Genomic DNA, 13043 nt, shown 5'->3' with positions numbered 1-13043 from the left:
TAACTAATGTATGTTCATTAATACTCTGATGAACTAAGAGTAAGTTGCCATTTTCCTTTTATAACAGTTCAACAATAAGTTATATAAAAATTGACATTTCATTAAATCTCTATATCACAAAGTTTTAATATAAATTTAATAAATGTGAAATCTAATTAAAATCTTCATAATAATAAAAATGCAACAAATATCTTGGATCAAATATATCCTGAATTGGTTTGATGACTCTGTCCTCCTTGTAAGATACAGTATGGCATCTGTATGTTAAGACAGAAGAGAGATGATGTCTCTGGTTGAATTGTTGATAATATGCTGATTACTCGGAATGGTTAACCAGGACAAAATTCCAAATCAATGTAGGGACTACTCGACAAGAAACCAACTTCCTTCTCTAAGAGTCGAGAACCTAAAATTATATCAGTATTTATCTTAGTAAACAAAGAACAAAAACAAAATACAAAACAAAAAAAAGCAACATTTAAAATTTAGATATACTCTGTTTTTTAATCTCTTTAACATGTTTAAAAACAGAGCATTATCTATAAAACAAATAAGACAATACAAATAAAATTAATTAAATATCGATAAGTATAGCAAAGTGTCATTTATTCATTGCTTAGTATAAGTCACTAAAATTCCTCCATCATAGTTCACATTTTACAACTGCAAGGATCCTAATACCATTAGTATTCTTTGGAAATAATCTGTTAGCATGTGAAGTATAAATTAACTGAAATTTTGTTTTCTTTAAAAAAAAAAATCACTTTAAGACAAATTTTTCAAACTTTAACGAATCTGTAGAAATGATTTTACAGTGTGTATAAATTAGTTAATTCCAAAACTAATTTGACAAAAGTGGGATTCAGAAATGATAAATTGGTTCTTAAAGATAAATATATTCTCCTTTCAGAGATTTATGCAAAGCAATTTCAAAATATTCAAACATCCTGAAAGGGATAATATCTAACATCTGTTCAGGGGTGGATCTACATAGGGACTAATAGGGCTTAAGCCCTGGGAATCCAAGTGTCAAGGGCTCACAAAAAATTGAATTAGCATCGTAAATTTTTAATACTTTTACATTAACAATGAGCAGTTATCATATAGTAAAAAATAGTTAATAATATAATAATAATGATAATTTATATTATCATTTGTATTAACAAAAAATGGGGCCTCATTGGACTTCAATAAGCCCTAGGCCCTGAAAACTTAGATCTGTCTCTGCATCTGCTGATAGTCTTCTCTCATAATTTGAATATTTCTAATCTTATAATTCACTATTTAAAATTCATTCATTATTTAAATCATATCAAATATTACCAAGAGATAGCATAAGGGCTATATGCTTAATATCAATTTTAACATAGTACAAATTATTGCATTTAGCAATTGCTTCATCAAATTAGCAATTTTCATGCTTATTTATTGAAGATTAGTAGTTTAAATCATCTATGATGATGCTTTTTATTTCTATCTTTAATGTTTGTTAATATAATTCACATTTACATAATGAACTATTTCAGTACATGAATATTTGAGATTATGAATTAAAAATTCAAAATTAATTTCATTATGACTATTTTTTTGTTTTGTTTTAAGATATATTTTTTGAAAGAATGCTTCCACTTTTAATCTTTACTACTGATGAATAAACATAACAATGAAATAGTTAAGCTTATCAGTCATCAGTTTTAAAAAAAAGCCAAATTTTAATAAAATTTTCAACAAATTCTAGTATATATGATGTATTTTCATTTTCTTTATTATAAACAAAATATTGACAACTCTGAATTAACAGTACTTTATAAAGATTTGGTAAATGCAAATTTAAATTTTATAAATTATAGATTAATAGAATTATTTTTCATTGATTAAGAACAACACAAAATAAAATAATTATTTATACATTTTTTGGATTTAATTTTAATATATAACATTCTTAAACAAAAATTAGATTTAATTTTTATTAGACAATTATTCCTAAAATTGTTCAAAAATTATTTTAAATTAGTATTGTTCTTTGTAAATAATGTAAAATATATTTGCATATAGATGTAAACAATAAAATATATTATTAGAATTAAGATATAAAAATAAATGTCAATATTCATTTTAGTAAAATAAATATTTATAAATTTTGATTTATTGAAGTTTGCAATATATTTAAATGTTTGACGCATGTCTTATCAATTAATAATAAACTCCACAACTAATACTGGACTTGCTTTCATTTTTTGCCTAACAACTAAATTATATTGGAAAAAAAATCAATAAAAAAATATATTGGAATATGTCTAAAACAGATGGTTAAATTTTTGCAAATCAATAGACATTCTGACAAGATATCTTTTAAAATTGTATGTAATACTGAAAAACTGAAAACAAATACAACAGAAAACTAACTCAAAGTATACTCAAAATCTAATGTAAAACAATAAATCAAGGTACTTCATTATCACTTTTACTTATGATGCTAATTTATATCCCTGTACATCATTATACAACAATTATATATTAAAATGCATGGATATACTTCATACTCTGGATATACATACATACACACACACAGGATGTTAACCTTTATCCAGTGCAAAAGATCTTTCCAGCATTGCATGACTACTGTATGTATCATACATAGTGCATTAATTACACTACAATGTTTAAAATAAAACAAAATAAGGAACATTCACAAAAAGAAGTGTGTGTAAATCATGTAATAGTTCTGAGGTAAAACCTAAATTTTCCAAACAAGAACAAGATACAAATTAAAAATGTGATCTTGACAAATTGTGGCAAACATAATGCCAATATTTTTCATAAAAGCCATCATCATGAAGTCTGTTAATTAGTAGAGCATTGTAATAATATCATACTCAAAACACTATGAAACAATTATACTTGTACTTTATGGGAAAACAAGATGAAATGCATGAAAAGCAGAACCAAGCTTTCTAGCTACTCAACACTTATGCACATTTCTAGATATGTTAAGATAGAAGCTGGTCAAGTTAAGCTGAAGTTGCCAGATTTATGAATGTGTTCAACAGTATAATTTCTAGACTATACAGGCAGTAGTCTCAACAGATAGATGTATGTCTAGTGTATATTTCTGAAGGTTGATCATGGTGTATAACACTTAAAGATAGTCAAGATATAGTCCAAAATAAGTTTACAAGTACCAAAATATGCCAACTCTCCTTGAAGTCTTGCCTTGGCAACAAGAAGAATGGCATCAAGATGGATTAGTTATAAAGTTTCACCAAAGAAGACTATACTAAAAAAACCTTTGGTCTATAGCAGGGGTGTCCAACCCGCGGGCCGCATGCGGCCCAAGGCAAGTTTCAATGCGGCCCAATAAACGTGTAAACAAAACCGACAAATTTTTTATTTTTTTATTTCAACGGCATAAACAAAAAATAAGTTTCACAAAGCCGTAAACTTTTATACATATTTTATTTTTGAGTGAAAAGAAAATATTTTCAAATACTGGAAGATGTGTGGATGACGAAGGAATATTAAATAAAGCTGAAGTTGTGACTCAAAGGATTATAGACCCAAATTTGAGAAAAGAAGAAAAAGGCCAAAAGATAAAAAGTTGTGAGAAAGGTTAAATAGACATTCTGTAATGCAAATATTGACCCTTAATTATCCAACCTTTGTCACTACTTTTTATCTTTTGACCTTTCTCTCCTTTTCTCAAATTTGGGTCTATAATCCTTAGAGTTCCAATGCCAGCATTATTTAGTATTCTTTTCAGCATTGCAAGATTTGTCTACTTTGCGTCAAATTTGGCTACCCTTTTTTTAGTTTGGCGCAAAAATTATCATTTTGCCCATTGGTTACTTTCTGGACTACATACTATTTATAAATATATTAGTCGAATAAAAATGTGCTTTAAAATGATGTTTCGTCGTTTTTTATTAATTACAGACCCAAATAAAACAAATATTTGTGTTTTTAAATAAATTTTTGTTTGTCCCTTTTATAATAATTGAATTTATCTATTTCTAAGTAAAAATTGAAAGGGTCTGTAGAAGTAATTTTTTAAAATATCCTTTTTCGTGATAAAGTTTTAATACATATTACTATAATCTAGACATGTTAATTTTTAAATATACTTGTATATTTAAGGAATGGGTTACAAATAGGCCTATAATATATATACTTGTGGCCACAAACTCCATGACTTCTTCCAATGTGGCCCAGAGGAACAAGAAGGTTGGACACCCCTGCTTTAAATATTCATTTCTATCGGCGCTGACCGACACTTTTCGTACGTTGATTAGAAAAATCGTTATAAAATTTATATTAAAACTTTTATAATTCTGAGTAATATTTTGAATAAAATTCATTTGTTTCCGACAATTTTATCTTTATAATCATAAAATTAAGCCGTAAAACAAACCCCGGTGAACCCGGAAGTTTGGCCAGCGCCTCAACGATAACCAGAAAGGCTTAAGTTTAAAATTTGAGCTTTCTAGACCCGGTAGTTTTTACCCCGGGAGCCTCTGTACTGCCGAAGAAAGAAAAAAAAAAGAAAGTACAGCTTTTTGGCGATTTTTGTACTTTTCGATGGCTCGTATTTCGGCAACTGCGTTATAGAAAATTTGCACACTACCTAAGAAAACAATTTTCTTTCGAACGAGATATTCGGGTGTTTGGGGCAGAGAACTAGACTTCCGAAAATCGGAAACTCCGATTCTTGTATATATAGTCAGTCGGAAGCGTTTTTACTTGGCGGGGAGTGACTGCCGTAACTCCCGGTACCGTATTAGTTGATAATATACAAAATTATTTCATTTTTTAAAAGAATATAAAAAAGATTGCCCGTATGGTGGAGGCGCTAAGCAGACGTCTAAAAGAAAATATCCATCGGAGCGGTTAATTTTCACCCCAGCCGCTTAGGCCGTTCGGATGCGGCGAACCGGCTTTAAAGCGTAGAGAGCGTAGGGACCGTCCACCTAACATACCTACTCCACAATTCAAAATCGTAAGCGCGGTGTAAGAATACGGGTGATCGAGACGTTGGCCGAGTATCCACCAAATGTCGTGACCAGTCCAATTTTTACCATCGATTATCAACAATTTCTAATCGAACTTTAATCCGCGTGACCTTAAATAAAATTAGTGAAATTTACATAAAATAATCTAAAAGTGAATACGTGTATAATTTTTTAAAGTTCTTCGTCCAATTGATATTTTTACAGTCTAAAAAGGTTTGAAACACGTATTTCTTTAGATATTAAATGTAATTTAAGCTGATAAACCGTCGAAAGTTTTTAGATCGGCCGATGCCGACCGATCGTATGTCTTGACGTAATAATACAATTATTAAACAAAAACATCGGATGCAGTGTGTAGCGTCTGTGTAATCCAAAACGAGTTGGTAGACGAACGGACAGCAATTGGTTACAAAACGTACGTTTTATTTAAAAAATTCCTAACTCATATGCATTTCGGGTTGGCTTAAATTCCCAACCCCTCTTCGGTGCTGTTAAGATTACACAAAAAAATATAATTTAAGGTTAGTTTTACGGTATTGGTTAGTAGGAACATAACTAAAAACGCGAGGTGATGATCACATAAAATTGCTTACTTGACATATAATGGTACAGCATAGATGTATTTTACAAAAATTTTTTGATTACATAGTAGTATGGCATAGCCTATGATATGAAAAAAATTGGTATAAGGGGGAGGCTGTTTAACATATCATTTTTATGACGAACTGTATGACTTTTGAATAAAATTCATTTGTTTCCGACAATTTTATCTTTATAATCATAAAATTAAGCCGTAAAACAAACCCCGGTGAACCCGGAAGTTTGGCCAGCGCCTCAACGATAACCAGAAAGGCTTAAGTTTAAAATTTGAGCTTTCTAGACCCGGTAGTTTTTACCCCGGGAGCCTCTGTACTGCCGAAGAAAGAAAAAAAAAAGAAAGTACAGCTTTTTGGCGATTTTTGTACTTTTCGATGGCTCGTATTTCGGCAACTGCGTTATAGAAAATTTGCACACTACCTAAGAAAACAATTTTCTTTCGAACGAGATATTCGGGTGTTTGGGGCAGAGAACTAGACTTCCGAAAATCGGAAACTCCGATTCTTGTATATATAGTCAGTCGGAAGCGTTTTTACTTGGCGGGGAGTGACTGCCGTAACTCCCGGTACCGTATTAGTTGATAATATACAAAATTATTTCATTTTTTAAAAGAATATAAAAAAGATTGCCCGTATGGTGGAGGCGCTAAGCAGACGTCCAAAAAAAAAAAAAAAAAATTTCATAATGTACAGCTGTTCATATTCTACTAATTTGACACGTCAGCTTCTTTTTCATTTCTTGTAACACAGCCACAGTTTCCATCCTCCTTTTCTCCAACTCTCACAATGAAGTCATCCACAATTATCTTAACGATTTCCTTTCCAATTCATCACACCTACATTTGTAGAGATCTTCAATATCCTCGTCGGAGTGACTAGTTGTCGGTTTATAAACTCGGACGATCCATATTTCTAATAACTAATCTAGCAATTCTATCCAACGCGCTATCGAATTCAATAGGCCTATATAATTTTTCCATTTTTTGCAAATAAATCCTCCTCCACTAGTTTTACCATTATCTGTTTCCCCGTAGTCAAATACACTCCGTCCAGTTCAGTTTTCCGTTCTCCCTTCTCGCATCGCAAACTCTTAAGACATCCCAGTTAAGTCTCTCTAGTTCTTTTGCCGGCTACGTAACGGATATTTGGAAGACGGGGACGGTCCGTCGTACGGTATCCCGGTCGGACCCGGAGATTCTCAGCACGCTCCGTAATCGCGTCCCACCGGTCGAAAAATTCACGGACGAGGTCGGAGGCGAGTCGCCGACGGATCACACCATGCAGAAAGTGCGGATTGGACTTCGAGCCCTCGCTCCCGGTCGATTCTTTTCGATCCCCTAAGGGCAATCAAATGGGGCTTCTCCTAGTTAACCGGCAAGGTCTACTAAGCAGTCTAACTTCACACACGTGCGCTATTTCCGCGCACGTAACCCACGGATTATCTCGGTTTAAAAACTTTCGACTCCTTTTTTTAGGAGTCGAAAGGACATGCAGGGTATTTGTAATTTGATTGAAGCACTTTTGGAATTCCACGAGTATTTTCGTCCTTAGATAAAGACAAAATGAAAAAATTAAACATAAAATCATAGTTTTTGATGTAATGTTGACAGTTTCACAGTTATAGAATAAAAACTTGTTGNCATGCAGAAAGTGCGGATTGGACTTCGAGCCCTCGCTCCCGGTCGATTCTTTTCGATCCCCTAAGGGCAATCAAATGGGGCTTCTCCTAGTTAACCGGCAAGGTCTACTAAGCAGTCTAACTTCACACACGTGCGCTATTTCCGCGCACGTAACCCACGGGTTATCTCGGTTTAAAAACTTTCGACTCCTTTTTTTAGGAGTCGAAAGGACATGCAGGGTATACAACGAACGGGTCACCGGGCCCGCGCGTAAGCAGGCGTGCAAGGCGTGCACCGCACGCAGGCAGCACGTCCAGAGGGCGGCAAATCGAGCGATCGGTCAAGAATTATTCAAAGTCACTGTCTTAATACCCACCCTACTTACAGCATAAGAAATGTCTTTGCACAAAGAAATAAAATCCGACCAGCACGCAATTATTATATTCTTATTTATATTATAGTTTAACAGCACCTCTATTGGCATTTATCAGAATTAAGATGCAATGCGAAACGTCCGTCGGCAGGTCGAACCATCCGGCGGCGCCCGAAAGGCCAAGAACCCATAGTCGTGCTCTACGACACAAGTCGACAGGACTGACGAAAATAGGGAATCCCCACAGATCTTCCTTCTCTGTACTCGTACGCATTCGAACAGTTCTATCGCGTATCAAATTGCAATTATTTTGTTAATAATTCTTCCGACATGGGTCTAAGTTTAATTAATGATATTTTAACTCGGTTAGGATTTAAATCTGAAACTTAAAGGCGATTCAAGTAGTGAAACAGACATTGAGATTTGTTTAATTTAATGAAATCAATACTTTAAAGTTGCATTTTCCAGAAAACCAATCTAATGATCCACAAACCCTATTACAATACCTTTTTACTGATGACTTAATTTCAACATTTCCTAACACAGCAATAGCACTAAGAATATTACTTACATTGCCGGTTTCAGTTGCATTTGGTGAAAGGTCCTTTTCAAAGTTAAAAATTATTTAAAAAAACTATTTAAGATCAACAATGCACAAGCAAAGACTAAGTAATTTAGCTATAGTTTCAATCGAACACGAAATCTTAGACAGCTTGGATACAAGAAAATTGATAGCAGATTTCGCAAACATAAAGGCAAGAAGAGTTCAATTTCTGTAGATAAATATTTATATGGTTTTATACCTAAGTAAACAAAAACAAGTTAGTAATAATAAATAGTTTTTCTCTGTAAAGTATTTCTTTTCTTTTTTCACACCCTCATAGGGGTGTGAAAAAAGAAAAGAAACACTAGAGCTGTTCTGGCAACCGCAGCGTAGGTAGTCGTAGTTAAACAGGGGGCGGCATAATCGGTACTGCACACGGGCGTTAAAACAGCTAGCGGCGCCCCTGCGGGTCACACAAAGCTTTTATTTTCGTTCTAGCAATTATACGCGCGGAAATAAGGAAAAAGAGCGTCCAAACCACGTCGAATATTCGAAGGAAATTACGGCTATTTTTTATCGAGCGACATCGCGCGAGTAAGTAAACACGATAAATGCGGGCTTCGGACGAAGATCCGTCCGTAAACGACGTCCGCGCCGGAAAGGAGGGAAGGATTCGAATACCGACGGACGTCCGTCTCGTTCTATTAAATTTTATTACGATTTATTCGTTTCGTTATTCATAAAGTAATAGAGGTTTCGAGTAGAGATCGAGTTCGGTCGGACGGCGGGGAGGAAGAGTAAAAATTTCGAGAAAAGCGCGGACGTAATTTACGGACGGATCCCGTAACCGCAAATCCGAACGTCGGCACGAGATATAAAAGAATTTAATTAAAAAGAAGCCAGAACGGGTAGCTAAAAATGTCGACCGTCAATCTTTTATTAGATTAATTTAGTGCGTCTCAGTTAAAGCAAATTACTTACGGAATATTTGCAAAACGCGTGAAGAAAAATAAACGGACAAACTCAAATACATTTGGGAATAAAAACGTAGACGTTAATTGACTCGGACGGTACAAATGTCAATTGTAAATACTCGCTAATAATAATAATAATAAGCGTAATTTGTTTACTTACGGTTCGTAAACTCAAAGGAATTCCCTGCACCGTCGGCCCGATACCTTTGCACTTTCGAGCGCCGGCTGTAAAAGCATTTTCTAATTCATTTATTTATATTTTCAATAATAATTATAAACTACAGTAGAGCGTCGTTTATCCGAATCAATTGGGGACTGCGGTTGTTCGGATAACCGATTACGTACGAAAAAATATCCCGTGTTGAAATTTTTCCCCGTTGCGTGTCGCTTCGCGTTGAATTTTCGTCGATGTTAAGCCTAACGTAAACTTTTAAAAATAATAATCGTGGTTTTTGTATCGTTAAAAATTATTTTTTTACAAACAAAATAAATATATTGAAAAATATAAAAACCAAAAATATATACTTTAGAAGTTGATCTAGTATAAAAAACGTTCGAATCGGCACAACACAGTCCTCAGAAAAACACCACATAAAAGTGCCAGTGCTGCCAGCTAAAACAAAAAAATATTGGAGTAGCCCAATATATAGTCAAAGATTGCAGCGCCACAGCACTAGCGAAAATTTTTCTTTGCCGACTGGAATGCTTTCGGTTAACCGACGTTTCGGATAACAGGGTTTCGGATAAACGACGCTCTACTGTATTTAAATTTATCTCAGTTTACCATTTTCTTCTTCGGTAACTTTTATGTACGAAGCACCTTTAGGAATCTGACCTTCTGTGAAAATAAATTACCAAATAATGTACATTAGAATATCTCGTACTCATTGGGAAAATATTTTACGCTAAAAGATACACGGAATTATCTTTTATAAAATCCGCCAACCAGTCGCTTCGTTTCCCTGCACCATTTAAAACTGCGTGTGTGACGCCATCTGTTAGGATACTTTATCAGCAAAAACTTGTTATACTCTTAATTATAAAAAATGGCAAAAAGCTTAATTTTGAGGGAAAGGAGAAAATTTTTTTAAAAAATTGTAAAATCGGCATTACGTCCGACGCCGTGCCACCTTTATCTCGACCTTTAACCCCGGCCGGTCGAAGTGGCAACCTATCGCTCCGGGAGACCGGGAATTTTAGGGGGTGATCCGTCCGGATACGTCGGGCCCCGTCCCTCGCCACCCGGCCGCCCCATCGCGGACCCGGTCGAACCCGGAATGGGGTAGCTAAAAAAGTGCCCACGGAGCGGAGTTTAAAAAAACATAATTTAATGTACGGTACATTATTTTACTTAAATACTACTTCGAAGTCTCAAAGCCCGGTGTTATAATAATAAGCCAAACGATTTCCGTAATTAAGGCTGTGTACACACTAAGCGTTTTAAAGAACCAAGAGTTCTGCAAAGGCATACACACTCAAACATTATAGATTTTTCTTAAAACGTGAGTTTTGCGGGCGTCAGCCGAGCGTTTTGAGATATATGCGCTGCCATGTTACTGTACATTCGATCGCGCGGTTTCGGGTAGAGTGGACGTACGTTGGCCGAAATGGAGAACGATCGTTTCGATACCGATCTATTTATCGATGAAATTTAAAAGAGACCAGCCGTCGTCAAAGGATTTTATAGATATTTTAAAAGAATTAAAAAACTTGGGTTTATTTTGTCTTAGTTTTGGATACAACGTCGCAAACATTCCACGCGTCAGTCTATCTCGTAATATTGGGTGCACCTAAAATTCTCTTTGCCTCTGTCATCGTCTTTTATAGCGACGATGGAAGAGGGGCACGCGAGCAATTACTTTCGCGTCCATTTCCAAACTGAGCCAGTGCGTACGCTGCACTAAACGCTGGTCTAACGCAACGCAAAACGCCTAGTGTGTACACAGCCTAAATCGGAATACTTGGCCGTTACTATCGATAATTAAATCCTAAATAATTTGGTACTAGAGATAGGCGTTAACCGCCATCTCTTATTTTATTAAACCTAATAATTATAATTAAATTAATGTTTATTAAATAATTTAGAATATTGTGGAAGGAAAGAATCCTCAATTGCCGCAGTGGTAGGATTTTTTTCCATCTCAATTAGTGCATTTCTTTTTAAAAATGGTTTGCTATTCGGCACCGTCAGTCAAAGGTCTAAGATTCTTTCGTTTTCCATTGACAGACGGTTTTAATTAAGCCTGTTTAAATCTGCGGTAAAGTTTAGTTTTCTGACAGATTAAATGTTATAATATGTTGTCGGTGGATTGAAAACATACTTTAAAATTTAAAATAAAATAATTGAAATCAAAACTTCCAATCCTTTAAATTAATATTTTATAGTACAGTAATTGAGAAATAGTACAAATTACATATTTTAAATGGATAATTATGTCGCTTAATAATCATTTCATTATAAAAGTTGATATTTCTATTTGTTGGTATTGTCTGCTGTTTAATAAATTTTTATAAATATACTTATTTAATTCTCCATAAAAATAATTCAATTTAGTTTATATACGTAACTTCCCTCATTTAGGAACTTTCTTGTTATCATTGGCAAACAAATTTGAACACAATATACACAGAGACACCCCTTATTTGAAAGTAAATCAGTCCGACAATGATGTAGCGTGACGTAACAACGCAGAGTCGCTTATATAAGGCAGCGGTTCCCATTAGCGTGCCATTTCCAACTTCCCAACGGGCAACACGTGCGCGTTTGTAAAGAGCGTCGCCATTTTGAATTCTATTTTGACTCGGTTCTCGGTCCCCCCGAGTACCAACGAGTCTGGTTTTATTTATGCGCGCGTGATTCGGGCATGTAATACTTTGTGCCAAGTTGCAACTTTTGACACTTACTCCTTCGTAACGCGGCAGGCAGTACGATTTTATAAACAAAACATAGTCTTGTCGAAACATATTCTTTATTAAAACCACCAAGATTTGGTATTTGATGACAAAGCGTATATAAATTAAATATAAAATACTGTATTACGTACTTGTAAAATTAAGGTAATTTGCCAGACACGTAGCACGAAATTGCCAGGCGTTTCGGAAGAGAAACGAAAATATTGCAAACTTCTTTCCGATTAAAGCTGTTTATTAATAATCTTGGTTTTTTTTAATACAGTATTATTCAGTTTATAATGTTGGAATAATCCACTTTTAAGAATTACGCTGTACTAAAATTTGTCGTAGAAGAAATTATACGCCAAACGAAAACTGCTGTCGAGTGCGTACAGAATAAAGGACACTCGTAAATAACGGATACCTTTAATTAACGAGCATTTTATACTACGTCACAAAACCTTACCGAACCTTTAAATCAAGGGTGTCCAACCCGCGGCCCGCGGGCCGCATGCGGCCCAAGGCAAGTTTCAATGCGGCCCAATAAACGTGTAAACAAAACCGACAAATTTTTTATTTTTTTATTTCAACGGCATAAACAAAAAATAAGTTTCACAAAGCCGTAAACTTTTATACATATTTTATTTTTGAGTGAAAAGAAAATATTTTCAAATACTGGAAGATGTGTGGATGACGAAGGAATATTAAATAAAGCTGAAGTTGTGACTCAAAGGATTATAGACCCAAATTTGAGAAAAGAAGAAAAAGGCCAAAAGATAAAAAGTTGTGAGAAAGGTTAAATAGACATTCTGTAATGCAAATATTGACCCTTAATTATCCAACCTTTGTCACTACTTTTTATCTTTTGACCTTTCTCTCCTTTTCTCAAATTTGGGTCTATAATCCTTAGAGTTCCAATGCCAGCATTATTTAGTATTCTTTTCAGCATTGCAAGATTTGGCTACTTTGCGTCAAATTTGGCTACCCTTTTTTTAGTTTGGCGCAAAAATTATCATTTTGCCCATTGGCTACTTTCTGG

General features: G+C 34.4%; 1 protein-coding gene across 1 annotated transcript in view; it reads right to left on the bottom strand.

The window, feature by feature from the left end:
* LOC111631709 overlaps positions 1–13043 on the bottom strand; it is a 334641-nt gene that overhangs the window by 293205 nt on the left and 28393 nt on the right. Inside the window, exon 5 of the mRNA XM_023376015.1 lies at positions 9273–9337. Within this exon, the coding sequence (XP_023231783.1) occupies positions 9273–9337 (65 nt within the window). The remainder of the gene's footprint in view (positions 1–9272; positions 9338–13043) is intronic.

This window comes from Centruroides sculpturatus, unplaced genomic scaffold, assembly GCF_000671375.1.
Source record: "Centruroides sculpturatus isolate CEXI.00-Female unplaced genomic scaffold, Cexi_2.0 scaffold560, whole genome shotgun sequence".
NCBI lineage: Eukaryota > Metazoa > Arthropoda > Arachnida > Scorpiones > Buthidae > Centruroides > Centruroides sculpturatus.
Note: the sequence above shows the minus strand (reverse complement) of the source record. Positions and strands in the feature narration are given on the sequence as shown.